General features: G+C 51.3%; 1 protein-coding gene across 1 annotated transcript in view; it reads right to left on the bottom strand.

Annotated features, from left to right (window-relative positions):
• MDN1 (midasin AAA ATPase 1) overlaps positions 1 to 21,669 on the bottom strand; it is a 152,231-nt gene that overhangs the window by 7,081 nt on the left and 123,481 nt on the right. The window contains exons 73-93 of the mRNA XM_045294316.1: positions 20,822 to 20,984; positions 20,044 to 20,190; positions 17,252 to 17,378; positions 15,967 to 16,072; positions 15,414 to 15,529; positions 14,094 to 14,579; positions 13,627 to 13,856; positions 12,716 to 12,877; positions 12,458 to 12,627; positions 11,465 to 11,626; positions 9,478 to 9,615; positions 9,194 to 9,335; positions 8,227 to 8,399; positions 7,139 to 7,291; positions 6,010 to 6,157; positions 5,309 to 5,619; positions 4,755 to 4,916; positions 3,884 to 3,985; positions 3,129 to 3,330; positions 2,024 to 2,197; positions 324 to 487 (exon numbers count right to left, since the gene is read on the bottom strand). Of these exons, the coding sequence (XP_045150251.1) occupies positions 324 to 487; positions 2,024 to 2,197; positions 3,129 to 3,330; positions 3,884 to 3,985; positions 4,755 to 4,916; positions 5,309 to 5,619; positions 6,010 to 6,157; positions 7,139 to 7,291; positions 8,227 to 8,399; positions 9,194 to 9,335; positions 9,478 to 9,615; positions 11,465 to 11,626; positions 12,458 to 12,627; positions 12,716 to 12,877; positions 13,627 to 13,856; positions 14,094 to 14,579; positions 15,414 to 15,529; positions 15,967 to 16,072; positions 17,252 to 17,378; positions 20,044 to 20,190; positions 20,822 to 20,984 (3,738 nt within the window). The remainder of the gene's footprint in view (positions 1 to 323; positions 488 to 2,023; positions 2,198 to 3,128; positions 3,331 to 3,883; positions 3,986 to 4,754; positions 4,917 to 5,308; positions 5,620 to 6,009; positions 6,158 to 7,138; positions 7,292 to 8,226; positions 8,400 to 9,193; positions 9,336 to 9,477; positions 9,616 to 11,464; positions 11,627 to 12,457; positions 12,628 to 12,715; positions 12,878 to 13,626; positions 13,857 to 14,093; positions 14,580 to 15,413; positions 15,530 to 15,966; positions 16,073 to 17,251; positions 17,379 to 20,043; positions 20,191 to 20,821; positions 20,985 to 21,669) is intronic.

Here is a 21,669-nt window from a genome sequence, read left to right as displayed (position 1 = left end):
CAGCAGGCAGGGTAAGGGGCAGGATACTGACCACCCTCACTGTGGCCCCGAGGGTAACTGGGAATACTGTCACCTGCTCGGGGAACACCTGTTAGACAGAAACAAAACCACCCCGGAGCCCACCACAAACTACTGCCACCAATTTGGACTCAGAGTGGCCCTACGAGGTAGAAGTAACTCAGTAGTAGTCCTACGAGTTTTGATAAGGACATTGTGCCCTGGAACAGTCTACCAGTTTAAAACAAAACATTAAGGTTTAAAAGCAACATACAAAGTACATTTTGTCAACACACAAGCAGCCATTTATATACCCGGTCTCCCACCTGGAGAACCGTGTCCATCAGGAAGTGATGGGCTGTGTGAATGGTTGAGTCTCTGCTTCTCTCGGGCTTCTCGTTTTCCGTCTCCTTGAGCGAACTGTCTGACCTTGGGTCTTGGTCTTCCTCTGCTTTAGCAGTTTGGGTCTCCATCTCCAGCTCATCAACGCCTGTTCTCATGCCAGGATATAGCTTTATTTATCATCCTAATCACGTAGAAACCATGCCCCTGCCCTGTTGCCTGTCAGCCCTGACAGTCAGCTGAGAGCCCAAACCTTGGCTCGCTCGTGACCTACTTCCTGCAGTGAATCAGTGTCTTGTGTGGCCGCGAGTCACGGCTGAAGCTATTCCCTCAACCCGCCTCCCACCGCTGCCCCCTGCACCCACACACACACATCTGGACGTACAGCTGATGGTGGTAGTAGCTCTTCTGAGAGGGAAAAAGGGCAGGGCCAGGCTTACACCTTTACAAGCCTGTAGAAATACACGACTCTTTAAACTACGCATGTATAAAAATATATAACACTAGTGCTATTTTATAAATAAGGACTACACAGGCAAAGAAAAGATAATTTGCCTCAATCTGTGAAGTTGGAAAGAAGCAAAGGTTGAATTTGAACCTGGGGTTGTCACACCACCAAGTTAAGGCTGCCCATGACCATGTAACGGCCATGTCAACACAGCGGAGACAGAGCCTGGGAATTTGGCAAGCACTTTTAACATGTATTTCACCGAAAATAGTTGTTTTTAAAGCCTTGAAATCATATCTTCTTTAATAAACTGTCTGGTAATAAATAGCATTTAGTCAACTGTGAAATGGAAACAGCTGTAAGAAGTTCTGTTGCTTTTTCACACTTCATACATGCTATTTCTTTTTACTGCATTTTAAGCTAATGTCTGTTCTCACATAACTGAAAACATCTTCAGAGCTGGGGTAAATATACCAGTCTATCTTCCTTTGACACATTTTAAAAAGACTGATGAATTTTTCCTGAAGCTTCCTTCCTTGAAGGATATATGGAGTCCTGTAATAGCACTCACTGCTTCCTACCCCATACCTTTCTGCTTCCAAACAAAAATAGTGAACTTTGATTTATACTTGAGCTCTGGGTCAGGACGGAACAAACTAGATAGACTATTGAGACCGGGCATGGGAGCGAAGGAAGAGAGGTGGACAAAGCCTGCCACAAAGCCAAACGCACTGCCATTGGGGCTGATTCTGACTCATAATGACTTCAGAGGGCAGGGGAGGATGACCTTGCTGTGTGTGAGACTAGAATTCTTTACTGTAGAGCAGCTGGTAGCTTCGAACTGCTAACCTCGAGGTTAGCAACCCAACTCAACCATTATGCCAGCAGGGCTGCAAAGCATGTACCGAGCCCGTGAAATATCTTGGGACTGTATTTCCCAGAACCCCTTGCTACACCCCTCATCAGCCACTGGAGGGATTTCACCCATAATCCCTTGTGGAAGAATATTTAACAGCCTTGTTTACATAGCTGGAAGTAATGGAATACGGGAAAGGGGTACTGCTGCTGGCTAGAAAGGCATTTCTTCCTCCTGGGAGACTCTCAATAAAATTCTCTATGCAGAAAATCCATTGTGTGCCTCTCAAAGTAAATCTTTTGGAAAGGCAAGAGTCTTGCTCCGGTAAGACTGTGGGACAGGAGGACTGGCTTCTCTTGTCAGAGTTCCGTAGGACTCACCTGTGGGTCCTGCTGTGGCCCCTGGCTTGACCTCTTCTGGCTTCAGCTGCTCGGCATGCACCGCTTTGAGCTCCTGCTTCTCTGTGTCCATGAGAGCCTCTTCTAGCTCTTCCTCTTCCTCCTGATCCTTGCTTGGGGCTTTTGCAGACTGCTGCTGCTCCTTGCTGGCCACATCTGCCAACAACACACACACAGAAAGCCCAATTCTTTTCAGATGAAAGTTAACGATGAGTGAACTGGGCTATCTGTTATTTCCCGTTGCCACGAGTCTGCTAATGCCAGGCAGCTTAACTTGTCTGCTCAGGATTTCCACTGCCTTATGGATGGAGAGAGCAACCCATTGCCTGACAGGTGGCCTACTGGGTTTTATTGCTCAGAGCAGCGCTCTCTCACCGACTTGCAGGTGGGAGCATGTAGTAACCGAGAGCATGGGGCAGGCGGGGTTGGCACAACCCTGGGGCTCTCTACTGCTGCAGTGGTCTCAGTTCGCCTCCTGTGAAATGGAGACAGTCCAGTCCTGAGCCTTCCTAGAGGAGCTGCAGTCAGGCCGGAAGGCTCAAAACTGTTTCTGTCAAAGTAAAAGCTCAACACACAGTAGCAATTATTATTTTCACCTTTAAAAAGAAGTGGGAATGGGAGAGGGAAAGTCATCCAGGTTAGAAACATAACTCCGTGTCTTCTCCACGGGGCTGATATGCTCCACATTACTTTCCATATTAGGGCTGGAACTGCGCAAAGCCCCTGGGAGAGCCCCGCATAGCTCTGCAGGTCCGTCCCCCCCCCCCCCCCCCCCCCCCTTCCACTGTGGGGGAAGCACATCCTTCGGGTTTGCAGCCCCGCGGCTGCAGGGAGGCACGAGCCTCTGAGTAGCTAGTTCTGAGGAGCCAGAGGCTGGGCTGGGTTTGGACGTGGCCAACTTGACCCAGGCTTTCTCTACACCTGGATCCCCCAAGCATTTGGAGATGGCTATGGAGACTTGTCAGTAAAGCCCAATTGTGCTTCCACACGTCTTTTTGGAAAGTAGGTTAAAAGGCCATTTGCTCTCCTTCAAATTTAAGTCTGTAGGAACACGTGGCAGACACACAATCAATCACACGCCTAATACCGTAGGTCTGTGCGTCGTAAGAGTCGCTGCCTTGCGGAATGTGCTCAAAGGCATCGGCGTCCTCCGCCTGGGTCTGGGTCTGGGTCGGCCCCTGCTCTGTTTGGCTGTCAGAATCCACTGTCTTCAGCCTCTTGTGCACACGCTCGCTGTGGTCACCCAAGGTGCGTTCATTGTCAGCCTGCCCAGGTTTTCTCTTAAAACTCTGTGGGCAACACAAGGTAGTCCATCCATCAGAGCCTGGTCTTTGGCAGCAAAGACTATAAAAATCGCCGAGTATCGCTGTCTGGGGAACTGGTCAAGTAAACCAGGTTAGTCGTGCAAGCAGGTAATAAAACACAGCTGTTACAAAGAATGGAGCAGATGAAACAAACCATGACTGTCATATGCCTTTATGTCTTCAATAAAGGCAAGGAAGGAGAGAAACACACAATCATACATATGTACACGTACATCGACACGTTACACGTGCCCAACATACCCCTCAAGGAAGACGCACAGAACTGGGAGCACTGGTTTGGGACAGGATGCCTTGTGGGGCTGAGGGGCTGCACCGAGGGGAGGATTTCAGGGGGGTGGTTTTTATACACTCATCCTATACCATGAATTAACCCCAGAACAGGAAGAGGGGGGGTGCAGGAAGCCTCGGAAAGGGGATCCCAGGAGAGCCCCCTAGTTGGGCTCCAGTCGCAAGGCTGGTGGGGCAAGAAGGGCCTCTACATGCCGCCTTTATCGGAGCCGAGCGAAGGGTGACAAACCTGGGTGTTCCTCCTGGTGTGCTTCTGTGAGGCCAGCCGGGCAATGAAATTAGATTCATGGCCTTCTGCCTGGTTCGCATCTGCAGCGCCAGTCCCATGTTCCTGGAATTCCAACCAACAATGAGGGTGTGGAAAGGGCACCAGGAGGCCTCGGTTCCTGGGCCAGGATGCTCCCCAACTTCTCCCACAGTTGCCCTCCTCAGTCACATTGTCACTGCCTATTGCCCGCCCTGGAATGCTGGCCGGCAGGGCCGACACAGAGGAGGCCCAGGAGGCAGCCGGCCCGTGCTCTGCAGGCTAACTGGTTCCTGTTTACTGGGGAGGAACCGCTTGCTGGGAGCCAAGTGGGGCTTCAATGTGAAACTAGTCTTCACCATTAACCAGTATACTCCTGAGATTTGCACTCAATCTTGTTTTCCAAATACAAAATAGAGAAAATAGTAACAGTACTACCTAGCCCGTAAAGGCATTAGGAGAACTCACGGAAACCTCTGCATTTAGAAGAACTAGCAACTACGTAAGGTCTTCTTAGAAGGCACCTCACTGAAATACAGCCCACAGCAAACACTCTGAGAGGCCTGTGGGAACAGAGTGAGCTTGCGGGTGCCGGCAATAAAATCAACAGCCTACACTTAGTCACCCAAGCCACTGCCCTCAGGTCGGCGCTGCCTCTCGCCACCCGGTCCCCGGGAGGAAGCACACTGCCCAGCCCGGCCCGCGCAGTAGCTGGGGGTGAGCCACTAGCGGGGCAGGTGAGGGTGCAGGCCAAGTGCTCCTACACAGAACCCAATGTCCGAGAGAAGAGGTAAAGCCATGTTCCAAAGGGGAGAAGGGCACCTCTGAAGAGGCTGGTGCCTCGCGGGCCCCTCACCTCCTTCCCCTGCTCCTTCTCGGGGGCGGCCCCCGCCAGCTCCACAGCCTGCTCGCTCTGCACGGTCTCCTCCCCGCTTTGCCCGCATGCCTCGTGCTCCTTCCGCTCGGTCGCCTCGGGCAGCTGCTCCTCGGGGTCCGGGTTCTCCTCCTGGTCTTCCTTCTGGGGGGAAATCCAAAGGCGCCGTCAGCGAGTCCATGCTGGTGCAGGGACACCCACTGCCACTCCGCTGGGGGTTTGCGAAATTGCAACTGTGGACGGGAGTAGAAAGCCCAGTCTCCCCAGGGGCTGCTGGTGGTTCCCGACTGCTGACCATGTGGAGCTCAAGCAGGCCAACGAGTCACCTCTACACGGCCAGCTGGAAACGCTGGGAAGGTCATGACGGGGGCCTATGGCAGGCAGATGCCCATCTCGAGGCGGGTGTAGAGGGTGGGATTGGGGGGCAGAACCCCAGGGAGGGAGGAGCACCCTGCAGACACCTGGGAGGAGACCAGGCGATTCTCCCCATCCTCGTTCCTGTGTTTAGCTGACAACAAACCAGACCCCCACAGTACCTGTGGCTGCAGGCCTGGGTTAGCAGGGCTGTTCTCTACACCTCCATCTGCTTCTGTGTCCGTGTCCTTCGGCAACGGCGGCTCCTCCTCCCCCTGTGAGTTTTCTTCGGGGAGCTCGGCAGCGTCCTTGTCCTGGTCGTCAGCCCCCATGTCCATCTCCTCCTCCTCTGCCCCCGTGGCACCCTCACTGGGGCAGCCCTCGGGCTCGGGCTCGGCCTGCCCTTCCTCTGCTTCTTCACTTCTCTCCCCAGCCTCGTGACCCTCTTCTTCTATACCCATTGGTTCTTCTTTGATCTCCAAAGGGTTCTCTTCTGGATACACAACACAGAGAAGAACGTTAGAAGCCAACCACGTAATTTCGTAAACTGAGAGTTACATAGGTGATACGCTTTACGACTATTCTCTAAGGCAGGTGCTGGCACACTACACCAGCCGACGGGTAAAACCCATCCTGAGCCTGCGCTAGGCGCACTGGGACAGCTGTGGGGAACGAGCTGGAGAGGGACGCGGAGGCGCCCCGCGCAGGGAGGAGAAATACCTGCTGGTGCGTGGGCTTAAGGCTACTCAGACGATGTCTTACTGAGCTGACCGGCCTGGTTTATGAGCTGGCCGACCCCGCCCCCCCGGCTCGTCCTCTGGGACCATCCGTCTGCTCACGCTCAGGGAGTTCCAACTGCCCCTCAGGTATCTCACACTCGTACCTGCCCCGCCCTCACTGTCGGTGTCCTCGTCGCTGGGCTGGTCTGCACTGTCCAGGTGTAAGTCGTCTGGCAGCTCCAAGGCCTCGGGTTCGGGCAGCTGTTCCTGACTGCCGTGGTAAGGGTCCACCTCGTTCTCATCATAGTCTCTCTTTGGGGAAAGTGAGAGAACAAAAAAATTAAAACTTGGAAGGAGGGGAAACAAAAGCCCTCGAATAATTAGCTCTGAGAAGTTGTACTTTGCTGGGCTATTGCACTCTCTGAATTACCAGCACACCTGAGTAGTGCCCGTGTAGTATTTTTTGACCTTTCCTGCTAAAATGTCAGATTTCATTCTACGTAGGTTCTCCAGGGAAGCGCACGAGAAGACAGATAGGGAGGGAGTCGGGTTTGAGCTTCTGAACGAGACAGCTCCTGAGTCCAAACGGCACGCGGACTGTTCTTGGTCAGTAACCCACAGCGAGGCCTCTCACGTCCTGTTCAGAGGCTCCCTTACACATCTTTACAAGGCAGCAAGGTAACAACGAGGGAATAAAAGCAAGCACACTGTCCTCCAGTCGATGCTGACAGACAGGGACCCTCCAGGAAAGGGCAGCCCTGCCCGAGTTTCCGAGACCCTCCCTCCAAGTTTCACTGAGATGTCATGTATCACCCCCCACACCTCCATGATTCAGCCGGACATCACCACAGTCCGTCCTAGCGACCCTCCCCACTTCATTCCAGCCTCCCCCCACTCCCAAGACCATGGTTCCTTATGGTCCCCCAGAGGGTGGCGGGTGGTTTTAAACTGCTGACCTTGCAGACTGCGGCCCAACTCATAACCACTGTGCCACGAGGGCTCCGAATCGAGGTAGAAAAAATAAACAGGTTGTGCGTGGCAGAACCAAGCGTACGTTTTACTGGTGGTTCCTCTCAGCCACCATCTCAGCCAATGCCATCTTCCAGAAACCCTGGGAAACACAGTGGGATCTGCACGGCTGGCAGCTCGGAGAGGCTCTCGCTGTAGCTAAGCAGTAGGTGCCACTCTCAGGAGTCTCGGTGCCACGCGGAAACCGAAAGGACGGTCTCCACTCAGCCTGAGCTCCGCGGAGATGTTGAGCTGGCGAACGGACCAGCCTCAACTCTGCATTACCTCGTCTGCTTGTTCATTAATCTTGTCTTGGCCCTGTGCACCATCATCCGCTTCTGCTGCTTCCTCCTCTTCCTTCTTATCTGGCTGGCTTTTATTTGTGTTGGAAGTCCTGGCATCTAAGTTGTCATCTTTGGCCACAAGTTCAGGGTCTTCCTAAACGCCAGAGGAAGAAATGACACGACATGTTCAATCAGAGAAACTGCTGTCACATGGGCAGCCTCTGCCTAACATGGTTCTCGGGCAGGCACATTGTAGCTTCTGTTTTTGCGGCCTTCGCTGCAGAAAGATCCCTCTCTGACCTGTAGAGAACAGTCGGGGGCCTGGTCTGCCCACACAGCAGCCCCGATGGCAGCTGTGAGCAGAATGGGGTGGCTGTGGCAGCCTTGCACCCTCCCCACACGCCACCCTCTGATAGGAGGCCACCCCTCTGCCAGGAGCTGTCCAGCAGTGCACAGCAGCATCCACTGAGTACCTAGACCCAGTCTTCCTTTCCACTGTGGACTGAGTAAACGTTTACAGAGTAGGTCAGGTTTCATTCGATAATGCATTTTGTTTCACCTCACCGTCTGCAATCCCCACAATGGACCATCACCTAGCCCACTGTTCCCAGTTTCCATTCCTCCTCCTTTCCTGCCCCTTCTGAACTTTGCCCCTGGATAAATGCTACCCCTTCAGTCGCTAATGGTTGCTTATTCCCAGGCATGTGCACCCCACTAGTGCCACTGTTCCACTTACAAAAACCAACGTCCACTGATCTGATTCAATTCACAACCCCATATACAGTTTCTGAGACTGTCAATCTTTATAAGAGCACACGCTCCTCTTTCTCCCGAGGAGCCCCCACCCTGTGGTGAGCAGTCTAAGCCACACCACTACCAATAGGCACGATGGCTGTTGGGGGGATTCAAGTCCATAGCCTTGGGAGTTCTACCAGTAAGCCTGGTCTCCTAGGATTTTGAGTTTCATTCCACATTTTTCTCCCATGCTATCTAGGGCCTTCTAAGGTAGTCCCTCTAGAGCAGGTGCTGAATCTTTTGAGAGAGCGAGAGGGGATTGATTTGGAATGGGAAGGTGGGGGAAGGGATTACCTCATCCATTCCTGGTCCTGTTTCTTCAGTTTTGCTTTCTTCCTCGTCCTCTTCCTCCTCCTCGTCATCACCCCAGAGCCTCTCGTCTAGTTTGTCAGCTTCCTCGCCATTAAGATCGCCCATCTGCTTGTCCAGGTCCCCGCCCTCACCATCTGACTTCTCAGCGTCCTCTTCTGAAAAGGGCAGACAGTGAGTTTAGTCAGGCAGGCCCGAACCCTCCTGCAAGTGCCCTGTGCCTCTGTGTTTGGGCACGGGTGTGTGTGTGTGTGTGTGTGTGGTGGGGGTGGGGGTGGGGGTGCGTGTGCACATTCGAGTTTCCACTGAATACACTACAGGCAGATAGATGCCTTCACACCTACTGAAGTAGTCTACGGTGCTTGCAAACTGCCTGGGGACGCGCAGCCTGCAATGTGCTCACGGGCAGAGGAGCGTGCTAGAACGGCTGCTGCGGCGCGGAGGGAAGGCTGCTCCTCTGGGACCTGGCAACCTCACTGGGGTTGGCCTCGACGATTCCAAGGTTTCCTCCCAGCTCCCAGGTCTGGGCTGCTCTGATTTGGTCTCTGATCATGCCTTGCTCAATCCATCGGAAGTTCCTTTCACCTTTCCTGGAAAAGGCCTACTTTCCCAAAGGCTATTTCCTTGTGCCGCCGAGGCAAGTGCCCATCTTCTGTTGGGTCTGCTTTCATTTCCTCGAAAATAAGTTACTATCTTCCAACTGAAGCTTTGGACAGACATTTGGATTGCTAAGTTATACATCAAACAAGACAGATGATAGGACACTTTGAAATTATATTCTCAAACTATTTTAACGGCAATGACAACCAAGAGTGCGCATATGCAGACTGTGGCTTGTGAGCAGTTGTAAGATTGTTTCAGCCTTCCCCAAAAGACTGTCGTAGGCTCCTTTCTGAACAAACTACTGTTTCAACAACAATGCCGTGACAACTAATGTAATTAAATCTCACACCTTGTTCTTCAAGCTCCCCATCGTGCATCTTCCCATCAAAGTCTTCCGACATCTCAATAGCATTATCTTCACCCTTAATATCACACTTTGAGTCTGGGTCCTCTTCGTCCTTTTCTTGGCCTTTCTGAAACGTATCTTCCGCCTGAACCAAAGAGCAACATAGAAACCGTAAAGCCACGCTCTAACTCTACAAACATACATGCCTTGTTTAAACAGCGCACAGAAAGGAGACAGGCGGTCAGGTTTGAGACACTGCCCACCAATTTCCCACATGGAAAACATACCTGATCCTCACTTTCTATCTGGTCACTCACATCCTTCACGCCCTCGCCTTCTCCCAGTCCCCCTCCCTCATAATCGTGGAACTCGGTTGCTCCCTCTCCGGCGGATTCTTCCATAAATTCTTTGGGAAGACAAAATCCCTTCCAAAAAAAAAAAGGAGGAAGCAGTTAAGACACAAAAGCAATAAAAAGAGGGCTTTCCTTTCCACTCCTCGGGGGTTGGAGGAAAGTTAACAGCAATGCGGAATGATTTTTCTGCTGCGTATCTGAATTCTGACGGAAGCACAGCCCGCTGGACCCTCTTTCTCTTTGGGGATAAAAACTGTTGCCAAGCTTGACACCCGGCTTTAACACAGGAGGTCTTCAGTTGTGGTAGCCCCGGCATGTGGTAGTTTGTCACTGTGCCCAAGATTAAAAATAGAATGCAGTGCCCTGGCAGGCCAGTCCGTTGAGGAGCAAGTGTTCAAGTGAGGGCAGAACGTCCCAGGGTCTGGCTCCCAAAGGGTTGGGCCCTTCTCTATTCAATTCTCAGTGAGACCTCCTGAGCAGAGGAGAGAGAACAGAACGCGTTACCAACCCAGGTGGGACTCTGCTTGAAACAGAAACCACATGTGGGAAACTTCACTTTGACCTTTAAAGCTGAAGAAAATGTGAGGTAGCTTCCCTAAATAAAATCACGTTCGTTTTAATTATTAAAAACAAAGACAAATGGGTAAGACCTCCCCCCTCCACTCTCGAAGCAAACCCATTTCTGCCCACAGACGGGGCCTGCTTGGGCTCTGGCTGCTTGTTGTCAAGGCGGTGGGCACCCTGATGGAGGCAGGTGGGCTGCAGTTTAAGAAAGCTGCACACAGGAATGCTCGTCAAGTGTAACAAAGCTATCTGACGTTGGCTAACAGCCTGAGAGGAAGCAACTACTGGTACTTGTGATGGGAGTGGGTGAACCTCAATCAAAAATTTTCACTTTATAAGAAAAAAGTAACTCAATCCCACTATTATATCGACTCTCGACAGAGAAGAGCCCTCCTTCGGCTTTCTGAGATGGAGTCTTCCTCCCTAGGCATAGCCGGTGGGTTTGAACTGCTGACCCTGCGGTTAGTAGTCTGCTGCTTAACCCACTGTGCCATCAGGGGTCCCACTAAGAAAAGATGCATGCAATCAAGGTATCTGTCTGTCAATCTGAGGATGAGAAAGCCCTACCAATAAACTGCCAGCAAACAGAGTTAACACCTAGACCAGCACACAGACTGCGACTTAGTTACATACGAACCGCTTTCGGCAGATTAAGCGCTGTGATTAAACCCACATCTGTGCTCAGCCCTGGGTCTAACTTTCTTTCAAGTTCCTTCACCACTACTCAGGAAGGTTATGTGACTTTAAAACGTTAAAGGTTAAGTCTGGTTTTTGCAAATGTGCTCAGGAGAACAGGCGGATCTCGTTTTACAGATGAGAAAAGCGAGGCTCGGTGAGGCCAGCGACTGACTCGGGAGTCCAAGAGCTGGATTCCCCCCTCGGGGGTTTGGCAGTTGGCAGTCTCCGGCTCCTGAATCCCCAGGGTCTAAGATCTCTGAGACCACAGGGCTTTTAATAGGACTGGGCACACGGCAAACCTCCCTCTTAAAGAAGAGCCTCCTTGCAGCACTCCATTCTGCCCCACTACTAATCATGCTGATGTAGAAATGGTGTCCGAATAGGTCATGGCTTTAAAGATTTGCCCTGCAAGTCTAACTCACAGCTATCTGAAGTTTCTGATGAAGAAGGGTGTGTAATTTGACAGCAGCAGCCTCGAGACAGCATCTGGGGTCCAGAAGACTTACTGGATCTGCAGGTTCCAGAGCTGTGGGGGAATTGGGTACCAGGCAAAGTCTCAAAGAATTCAGCCTGCTATTTTGCGAAGGTTCCAATTAGAAGCCCGTCAAACCAAACCACTTCAAGTACCAAATATGTGGGCTTCTACTGACGGCGCTCCAAGCAAGGGAAGGGCCCTTACCTTCTGGGCAAGCTCCGTAAAGATCTGGGCCAGCACAGAGAGCAGCTTCGCGGTGCTGCGGTGAGTCGCCAAAGCCACGGTCAGGAAGAAGAGGACGAGGTCGGAGTATCTGCACAGCATGGGCACCAGGCGCACCAACAGGCAGCAGGACTGGCTGAAGACCTGAAGGCAGGAGGGGACCAAATGTCACCGGGGCTTCCTTTTTCACCAGCCTTTACCCCCCCAGCCCCAAAGAAGAAACGCCCATTCAAAAAGACAAAGGCAAACCCCCCTGGCTGGTTGAGACTTCCCAAACAGGCACTTGAAGGTCTAAGGGATTAAGTCACACTTTGTTAACAAGGGTTGTTTGTTGGTGTGTTTCGTCAAGTAAACAGTTTACAGGTTTGAGGCTTATAGGCAAAGTTGTCATCGAAGGCAATGTTACAGTACAACATACAAAGAGCCATGAGGTAGGGAGGCTAAACTCGGAGTGCTGCTGGCTCAGAACTGTCTGCAGCAGCGTTTACCACTAACATCAAACACTTGGGGGCCAGTGGCTAGGATATGAGTGACTCCTAAGATAATAAATTGCTAGCATTTTTGCACCTGTGCTCTCTACAGTTATATCCCTTAGCTAGCCAATGCCGTTCTTTTGTAGCTCGTCACTGACTTTTTCATGTACCCAAAACAAACCCGTTATCCTCAAGTAGTTATTCGGACACAGCCAGTCCGCCGACAGGGTGCAGAGATGCTCCCATTACGTTCCACGACTGGACATCTTTATGGGAGCCAGCAGCCTCATCTTTCTCTTGCGCGACTGGCTGGTGGGCTTGAAGCACCAACCTTGCATTTTAATAGCTCAAAACTTAACCCACTGTGTCCACACACCCCAGTCTACCCTCGATCTCAGATACAAATGGCCAGATTTCCAGTGGCTTGGGCTCAGGCGGCTTGCGACAGGACCTTCCCCCGGAGCCAGGTGAAGCTCCATCTGGGCAGCAGGGGGGCTGGCACCGTGTGCTTCGCTGTGATGCCGTCCTCCCCGCAGGACTTCAGCCTCTCCAGCAGCTCCGACACGGCCGAGATGATCTTCTGCACCTGCAGCGTGCCCACGTCGGCCCAGAAGTCATCCTCCAGGAGCTTGGACAGGTGCCCTGGGTGCAGTCTCTCCAAAGCTGCTGGCGCTGTAATTCAGAGAAGAATGCCATGAAGAACTGCGGAAAACCTGGAACACTGAGTGCGGAAGCACGGCCTGCCTCGCTTGGGACGCACCGTCACCCTCGTCTTCCTGCGGCCGCAAGGGCTCCGCGCTCTCCTCGGCCTTCTTGCTGTTTCGCTCTACTAAGTTCTGGATGGCACAGAGGATGGCACGGATGGCCGTCTCCATTTGCTCTGAAAATTCTTCTACAAGTCCTTCGCCCAAAGTTTTGCTTCCTGGTAAGACAGGGCAAAACAACAAGCAATCAATCACAGACCAGGTGCTGCTGTGAATAACCAACACTCCCCACGAGACCTTCCCCCTGGCGGGTCTAGCCCAGGGGCCGGCAGACTGCGGCTCATGAGCCACATGCGGCACCACTTTCAGCATGCCCGCGCGCCGCGCGCGCACACGCCTCTGAAGGTCAACAAATGTTAAAGGAGAGTATTCAGTTGGTTTCATTTGTTTGTAAAAATATTATTTATGACTCTTGAATGTTGTGAGGGACAGGATTGGCTCTTCCATCTCTAAAGTATGCACCCCCCTGGTTTAGCCAACAGCTATTAGGGGTAAGAAATGACCGTCAAACTGTACTAGATACAAAGATGCCCTGGAGAAGGTTATCATTTTATGTTAAAAAAATTTTTGCAAGAATGACACAGATGTAAATATTGAGGGTGGTGTGTGTCAAACTGAGTCCAGCATCTGCTTGGAGCATTCCAGTCTACGGGAAGACGGCCTGTCACCGTCGAGTGAGCCCGGGCCACCTCCCAATACCTGCCCCACAAAACAGGTGGCTCGATGACAGCTGAAGGCACGGGACTCAAAGGAGACAACAAAGTTCTGAGCCCCGGGCTCCAGCTACACCTCCCTTGGCAGGCACCTCAAGAAGAAAATGCAATGTGTCCCGAGGACAAATCAGACGGAAATCTGCACGATGACATCCCCAGATTAACTTCCACCCCTTAATGACAACCGTCCTTACCTCTGTGGCTACTGGGGGTGGCGAGTAGCTGTGTCTTCCAGGTATTAAAGTCAGCTGTGGCTTTATTGATTTCTCCTCGGAGGTAATCCAGACTCTCAACTATTGCCAGCTGTGGGTCCCTTTGCTCACCCTCCAGCCCTGGAAGAATGAACAAGGACGCTAGGCCTTGTAAATGAGCTGACACCTGGGACAGGCAACTCAGCCCCGAAGAGCAAACTTCAAAATCCTTCCTGCAACAATAAAAATGCCAGTGTTGAAAGACAGGGGCCAAAAGCCAAGTCAAAGCAAACATTACAAAGCTCCCTGCAATACCTAAACTGTGTGCCAGGATAAGGCGTATCACTTGAGTCAGAGCACCAGCAGAGACCTGAACCCCAGACCGCCCCGCCCCCAAACTTCATCCCACCCCTAAACACTGACCAAACGCAAAAGCACGAAGTGGTGAGATGAAGACACAACACACTCACCAAGAAAGAAAGAGAGTCTCACAAGACTGCTGCCTAATCCTGTCGACATCCGCCTTCACTGTTTTAATGGTTTTTAGCATCTCTGTCAATCTTGCAGTCGAATGCTTCCACAGCTGGTCCTGTTTCCGCATCCGGCAGCCAGAGGGCAGCTGCCTTCCGGGCACTGGGGACGGGTAGATAAGCTCTGCCGGGAGCAGCTCAGGCACCGCTCTGGAGAGCGGCCCCTCAGTAAGCTCGTGTCCTTCCGGGGGGTGAGCAGAAGGCTGACTCTGGGCCTGGGCGGCGGTGCTGCCTGGAGCCGCCCCTGCACTGGGACAGCACTGCAGAAGCCAGGAGAGCTGCTCGAGCAGGACCTGGCTCTGCATGGCCAGGTGCTGTAGCCTCTCGGTCCACTGCTGCATGCCGTCCTGAGGAGGGAAGGCCACAGAGGAGGCCAGCGGCCCCATCAGCCTGCCATGAATCTCCTGCGCACAGCTGAGGAGGTTCCTGTGCAGAGAAACGGGGCAGAGGGAGGGACAAGAACACATTCAGTCCTCCGACCCTGGGAGCAGGCTGTGCTTTACAGTAAACAGGTGTATTCATTTTTGAGCCACACACGGGCTTTTAGCCCTCACCAAGGAAGGTGACCCCAGATAGCTCAGAAGCCTTTAAAAAATACCTCCCGAAGTTGGTAAATAAATCCACCAGTCTTTCAAAACAGGTATCACACCTCACAGCTTCTCACCTAAGATCCTCTCATAGCCAACCCACTCAACACCACTGACGTGATTTGGAGGATTACTAGGTGGGGGCAGGGGCGGGCTCTAATAAATGACTAGTCCTTCGTTAGATAAACCCCAATGAATGGGGCAGAAGGAAGGGGCTGAAGTCAAAGGAATTACAGTCTGAGAAGACCAGGTATTTCTCAGCCAAGAACCCACTGATGATGACAGCCCCCCTAACTGCTCTCATCGTCTAACTCTGTGTCCCCTGGGGGCCTATGTGGGGCTCAGTGCATTACCACGCTTTGCTCCCACAAGCCTGACCACACGGAAATAGATGCCAATCGGATCTGAGTGTCAGACTGGGATGGCCCAAGGCCACCACCACAATGCCACCTCTCAGCTCACACAGACTTCCAGTAAGAAAGGTCCTCAACCCAGACCCAGGTATGGTCCAGCCTTTAAAATTCCCTGTCTTCTGCAGCTGGAGCTCAGAGAAACCCACTGCCCATACCAGCTGCCTCCTGGCCCTCATGACTCAACACCTCGTGCAGCAACTCCGAGCTGACTTCCCAGTTCTGCCTAGTCCACACCACCCATCCAGCCAGTCCGCAGATACCTGAGGATGATCCACTGCTCGGTCAGCGTGGTTAGGGAGCGCCGCTGTCGGATAAGTATCTTCATCAAGTGGGCCGAGAACCCTTTACACCGCTCAACATTGCCCAGGCCCATCTCCTGCATGGGGGAAGGCAAACCACGCTGAGGTGCGGCCGGCAACTACCGCCCTAGACACACCGCGGAAAGCCACTTTGCGGTCCCCTCTCCAGGCAAGAGTCCCTTGCTTGTACACTTTTCATCCCTGCTCATCCAGAGGGACACGCTCAGCTCTGTGAGCTGTTGTCAAATTCTGCTGCCACAGACCATTGCTATTCTGGGGCCCAAAACTATCCGTTACTAATGTCTCTCCTCAATTCACAGGGTAAAAAGGTTTTCTTGATTAAAGTGCTTCTTCCATACTCTTCCTTACACACCTGGTCCTTCTGAGAAGCTGTGCGGGAGAACTTAATCCAAGGCAGAGGTTCTCTGATGTAGTACAAAGTGATACTAAGTTTAATGGTGTCAGCAAAAAGCCGGGGCCCAAGAATCCTACAGCTCAAAGAGAGGCAGCCTACCTTGACAGGGGATGCCAGGGCTGCGTTAAGCCTGGCGTGCCGTGCAAGAGAACGGTAAAAATACTTCTGGCATCCATCCCACGACGATGAGATTTCTGTGAGCAGACTGGAAAAGAAATCAACGCAGTTTGCGTCATTCAAACTAAAATCTCCCAGCTCAGATCTTGACGCGACAGAGTGGTGTGCTTGGCCATGACCTAAAGCCAGGCGTCCGCGTAGATCTGTCTTTGAAGACCGAGTTCAGTCAGGCACTCAGCATCGTTAATCGAGGCTGCGTTGCATTCTCAGCACTGGCGGTACAGTGCAGGAAGGAATGATACCAATATGGCTCTCTAATAAAAATGGTGTACTGCACCCGCTCTTGGCAGGGGAGGCCGGGCAGAGGCATAAAGGCCCACATGGGGCAAGGAAAGAGGCTTGTTAGGAGCTGTAGTGAGTCAGGGAGTTCAACTGTTGACCAGATGGGGACGAGTACCCACTTGGCCTTAATTTCCTAAAAACTAAAATCCAGAACTATTTATGTAAAATGCCCCCTTTAGGGTTTAGAGGGGAGGTAGGGGGCGGGGGGTGGGGTTTTTTGAGAGTAAACAAGAAAGGCGGGAGGGAGGAGGGAGCATTAGAACTGATTGTGATGGCACAGCTCATTTTAAAGATGATTTAACCACGGGAGGAGGGTGGGGAATGTTCTAAAACTGACTGTACAATTTTTCTTGATATGATTGAACTATTGAATTGTATGATATATGGTTTAGGTGTCAATAAAAACATAATTTAAATAAATAAAATGCCCCCTTCTCAATGTTGAATTGCATTCAGATTTAAAGCACCAACGGGGGCCACTAAGACAAAACCAAAGCAAACACACATACAGAGGTTTACCATACTGAGCTCACCCAAGCCACCATTTACCCACCACTTCTGGGTATGAACACAGAGTAGCTCGGTCTAAAAGGTTTACCGGTGCTCACATTCAACCCTGTACTGGGGGCGGGGCATAGACGGAACAGCTAGGCCTGTGGCCATTCTCACAGTCTCAAAGGCACAACGTCCATGCGGAGGGCTCCGGGAAACCAAAGGCTGGAAGAAAGGAATGAACGAGGAGGAGGAAGGGGAAGAAGAAAACTAACACTTAATGAATGGGCACCCAGTGCCAAATCCTGAGCCAGGCACTTTTTGAAATGCTACATTTCTTAATCTTTACAAGCAGGCTGCCAAAGAGCTCCTGCAGGCAGGCGAAGCCCTGGGGGCTTAGAAGACTGGCTGCGTGTACAATTAGAGCACAAACCTAGAATCAGCCTCCTGGGGGTTGCTGACTATCGACAGCGCGCTCCGGAGGTCTAACGGGTGAAGATGAAGCATCTCTTGGGGGCTTTTCGAACGAGCCCAGGCCAGACCTTTGCGATATGACAGACCTAGGAGGATAAGCAGCATTAGTTTAAGTGAAGGGTCTGAGTGGCACAGTGGCACCCTTAGCTACGAAATAAAGGGTCAGCAGTTCAAACCCATCAGCTGTCTGCAGGAGACAGAGCGGCACTTTGCTTCAGAACAGACCCCACCTTGGAAGGCCAATGGGGCTCCTCTACTCTGCCCTCCAGGGTCCCTCTGAAGTGGGTTCTGTTGTGCTTTGTTGAAGGAGAAAAGACTGGAAGCTAGAATGGATGCCCTCACCCTGTGCTCTTGCTACTGAGCTGCTCCAAGTAGTCAGATCCTTTTAACACGATCCCTGCAGGTGGCGAGAAATGCAACCTCGGCCCTGCCCACACTTAACGAAACAGCTCTGCTTCTGGACTGAACCAAAGCCCCAGGTGGATGGCATGCTCCTAAGTTTAAGAAACACTGCTTTCCATGCGGCATCGAGGGGCAGGTACCCTAACACGTGCATAGTGATGAAAATAAAAATATGGATTCTGAGAAAGGAAATAACAAAACTGGAAAGCTATGTGGGGATCATGCAATGCTTGTTGTAAGATTGGTGTATGTTTGACTGGGACTCAGCATCACATTTCTAAAGCTTGCTTGCCTTTTGACAATAGGTTCTTAAGACACTAAATGCGTGAACAAACAAAATTACAAAATAGATTAAATTGTGCTTCATCAAAATTAGCTTTTGTGTATCCAAGGGCTTTTTAAATCAAGGAAGTAAAGAAACAACCCATGGAATGGGATAAAATACTTGGGGATCACATATCTGATAGAGCAGTGGTTCTCAACCTGTGGGTTGCTACCCCTTTGGGGGTCGAATAACCCTTGCACAGGGGTTGTCCGAATCATAACAGTAGCAAATTTACAGTTATGAAGTAGCACCAAAAACAATTTTATGGCTGGGGGGATCACCACAGCATGAGGAATTGTCTTAAAGGGTCACAGCATTAGGCAGGTTGAGGACCACTGTGATAGAGGTCTATATTCAAAAAACTTAAAAGAACTCTCAAAACTTGACAACAGAAAGATCCCCATCCACCCCTCCAAAAACAATCTTTTTACTGGGCAAAAGGCTTCACTCTTTCACCAGAGGTAAACAAATGGGCAGCGGGCACACAACTTCCTCCAGCAAGTGACAAGAAAACCCCTCATGAGCTCGCGCACCCTCTCCACTGGGACAGCTCTGCTCAGAACAATGAGCAACCCCGAGTGTTCGCTGGGAAAGGAGAAAAGGGGTCCTCCGGGCAAATTGGTGGGGGGTTATGTTAAATACCCCATGCCGGGCAGAGCCGGTTGGCGCCTCAACAAGAAAGGTAGACTATCGCAGGGCTCCGCAATCCCTCTCCTGGTTCTAAGCCCGAGACTTGAAAGCAAGAACTCAAGCCGCACCTGTCCCTGCGACAATGTGGGATGTCATGTAGGACAGCCAAAAGGGAGACCACTCACATGTCCTTTCACAAAAAAACAGCCAAATCCAATGTGCAATCATCCATGCCACGCAGAGATTAAAGGCCTGGGATGTGCCGTGGGCCAACTCTGAAAAGATTGTGCTGAGTTGTGGGAAACAGAAGGATTTCTCCCAAATTGTCTCCCCCAAATATCTGCCAGACTTAGCTGCATGAGAATGACTGTACACCTGGAGGTCATCAGGAGTAGATCAGGGGTCATTCTCCCTAAGGGTTATCAGCCATCTAGAGCAAGCAGTCACCACTGTTTATCCCACAAGCAGGACCCACTCCCTTCTGATAAGGATAGTAGTTGTCTGTTTCCTTGTAGGAGACCCCACAGAGGTCAAGCCCGCCCAAGGGTGACCAAGGTTGGGCTGCCATCACGAATCTAGGATCCGCCCTTCTTGTCACATGTATACCTCTAGTTCCTCCCCTTCCTATCATGTGTACACCCCTAGCTCATCCCCTTCCTGTTACACGTATGCCCATTGTACATCCCCTTCCTATAATGTGTATGCCTATTGTACCGCCCCTTCCTGTGATGTGTGGTTACCGGCAATCACGCCCCCCCCCCCCAGTAGAAATAACCCTTGGTTAGCAATAAACGGGGTCCTCAAGCATTCTGTCGGGTCCCTACTCCACCTTGCCGCGGCCCACGCTGTGCAGGGACCTGGCTGGTAAGATCATGGCCATCCAGGAGGTGAGCATGCTACCATGAAATGTGTCTGACTCCATTATGTCAATCTCTCTTCTATCTCTCATGCTCTCTGTGACTTTACTACCATCTTTATATATAATAACCATACAATTGTGCCTACTGAACCCATGATTAGTGGTGGGGGCTGGCCCCCCCTTCCAAGCACACTAAGTGAACAAAGTCAGATACAAAAGGACAATAGCTGATGAGTCCATGTGTATAAAATTCTCACATCAGGCAAATGGACACGCACCAAAATTAACTTGTGGTTACGAGATGCAGGTGGAGGGAGAATCGGGAGTCGCTCTTGAAAGGGCAAAGTTTAGGTGAAGAGTAATGAGACCATGAAACATGGATACAGATCGTGGTGGCAGATGCACAACATCGTGAACATAATGAAGTCCACTGAACTGTGCCAGTAAAAAATGATTGACGTGGACAATGTAACATTTAAAATAACAAATTTGAAACAGCAACAAAAACCCTGCCTACCACGGAGCAAGGCCTTACCGCTATTTGCCAGGTGTTTAAAGAGGTCTGACAAAGCTCGCTGCTTCTGCATCAGGATGTGCTTGGCTTCAGAGCGCTGCTTCTCCTTCTCGGCCGTGGGCTCCACCTTTAAGCGCTGCAGCTCACTCACAGAGGAAACGACTTCACCTACCGGAGACATGGCGTATACTTAAAACAACAGTTTTAAGTTCAAGGACTGAGATGCATGGAAATAGAAAAACACACAGGATTCTCTCTTAATCATTAAACCAGTGGTTCTCAACCTTCCTAATGCCACGGCCCTTTCATACAGTTCCTCATGTTGTGGTGAACCCCCACCCACAAAATCATTTTCATTGCTATGGCATACCTGTAATTTTGCTACTGTTATAAATCGGGCGACTCTTGTGAAAGGGTCGTTCGACCTCCAAAGGGGTCGCGACCCACAGGTTGACAGCTACTGCATTAAACAATCCAAATCAAACTGAGTGTTCCTTTTCTGCTTAAGAGTTTTATAGTCCGACAAGCAAAAAAGATCATATTGAACACCAATCTTGTATAGTGCATTCTACCATCAACTGTTGCTTTAAATTACCCGAGCTAACCTTCTGGTCAATATGTACTGAGCTCCCAATACTTCGAAGATGTCATTTTAATTTCCACAACAATTCTAGAAGCATTTACCTGTAAGCCTCATTTTACAGGCTAGTCACTTTCTGAAGGCCTTTCCACTAAAGAGTGGATGAGCCAGGACTTGGGCAGAGAACATGTGCCCACCCTCTAAGCCACCCTTGCCCACCTGTGAACTGATCGAGGCTCTCCACTAGGTGTGGCAGGGGGCTCTCCTTCATGAACGTCAGGCAGATCTTCCTCATCCGTTTCATGAGCTTTGGCAAGCGACTCAGAAGTTCTCCCTCAGAGGGCAAAGGAGCAACAGCTTGACATGGTTCTGGGACCACGGCCTACGAGACAGAGCGCAGGTGAATCTCGCCGTCAAGAATGCCACTCTGACACCCTCCTCTACCTTCTCCACCGCCCAGGTGTAAACTGAGATGCTGAGCCCCCTACTCAGAGTTCAGCAAACACTGAATCCCTGTGTCTCCATCTCTGGAGTGGCAGGAGTACCCTGTCATGATACTGAAATTAAAGTCACGAAGCACTGCTGCTCGTCCACACGAGATCTCGGGGGCAGAGCCAAGTTGCCCGGCCCGGGTAATTCTTGCTACGGGAGTCAGTCAGGAGGAGATGCGTGCGTCAGGCCTGAGCTAGGAGCACAGCAGGATCTGTAACCTAACCACTGAGCCACACTGTGTCTCAAAACAAGTGACTGTTAGCCAAACCCTACTTCTCCTTCCCCCAGCCCCGCATTCCTGACACACATGTTCAATATCGGGAGTCCAGACATCAGTCGGATAAAGGAAAGACCTGTCACCTACTGGGCAGTTTCATCACCTTCTTCCTGAGATGCCTACGCACTCAGCAAGAACAGTCGGCTGACAACCACACTCCACAGAAGAAAATCATCTAGGCAGCCAAGTCACGTTTGTTTTGCTTTCTGAACTACTGAAATATTGGAAACAGCTTGCCTATCTCCGGTGCTCACTCTGTGGACGCCAGTTTGGGAAGTTCAGCCCGGAGGCAGATGGA

The sequence above is a fragment of the Echinops telfairi genome, unplaced genomic scaffold, assembly GCF_000313985.2.
Source record: "Echinops telfairi isolate 266 unplaced genomic scaffold, ASM31398v2 ScPeMD7_3533;HRSCAF=4204_0, whole genome shotgun sequence".
Taxonomy (NCBI): Eukaryota; Metazoa; Chordata; class Mammalia; order Afrosoricida; family Tenrecidae; genus Echinops; species Echinops telfairi.
This window is presented reverse-complemented; position numbering and strand designations above follow the sequence as displayed.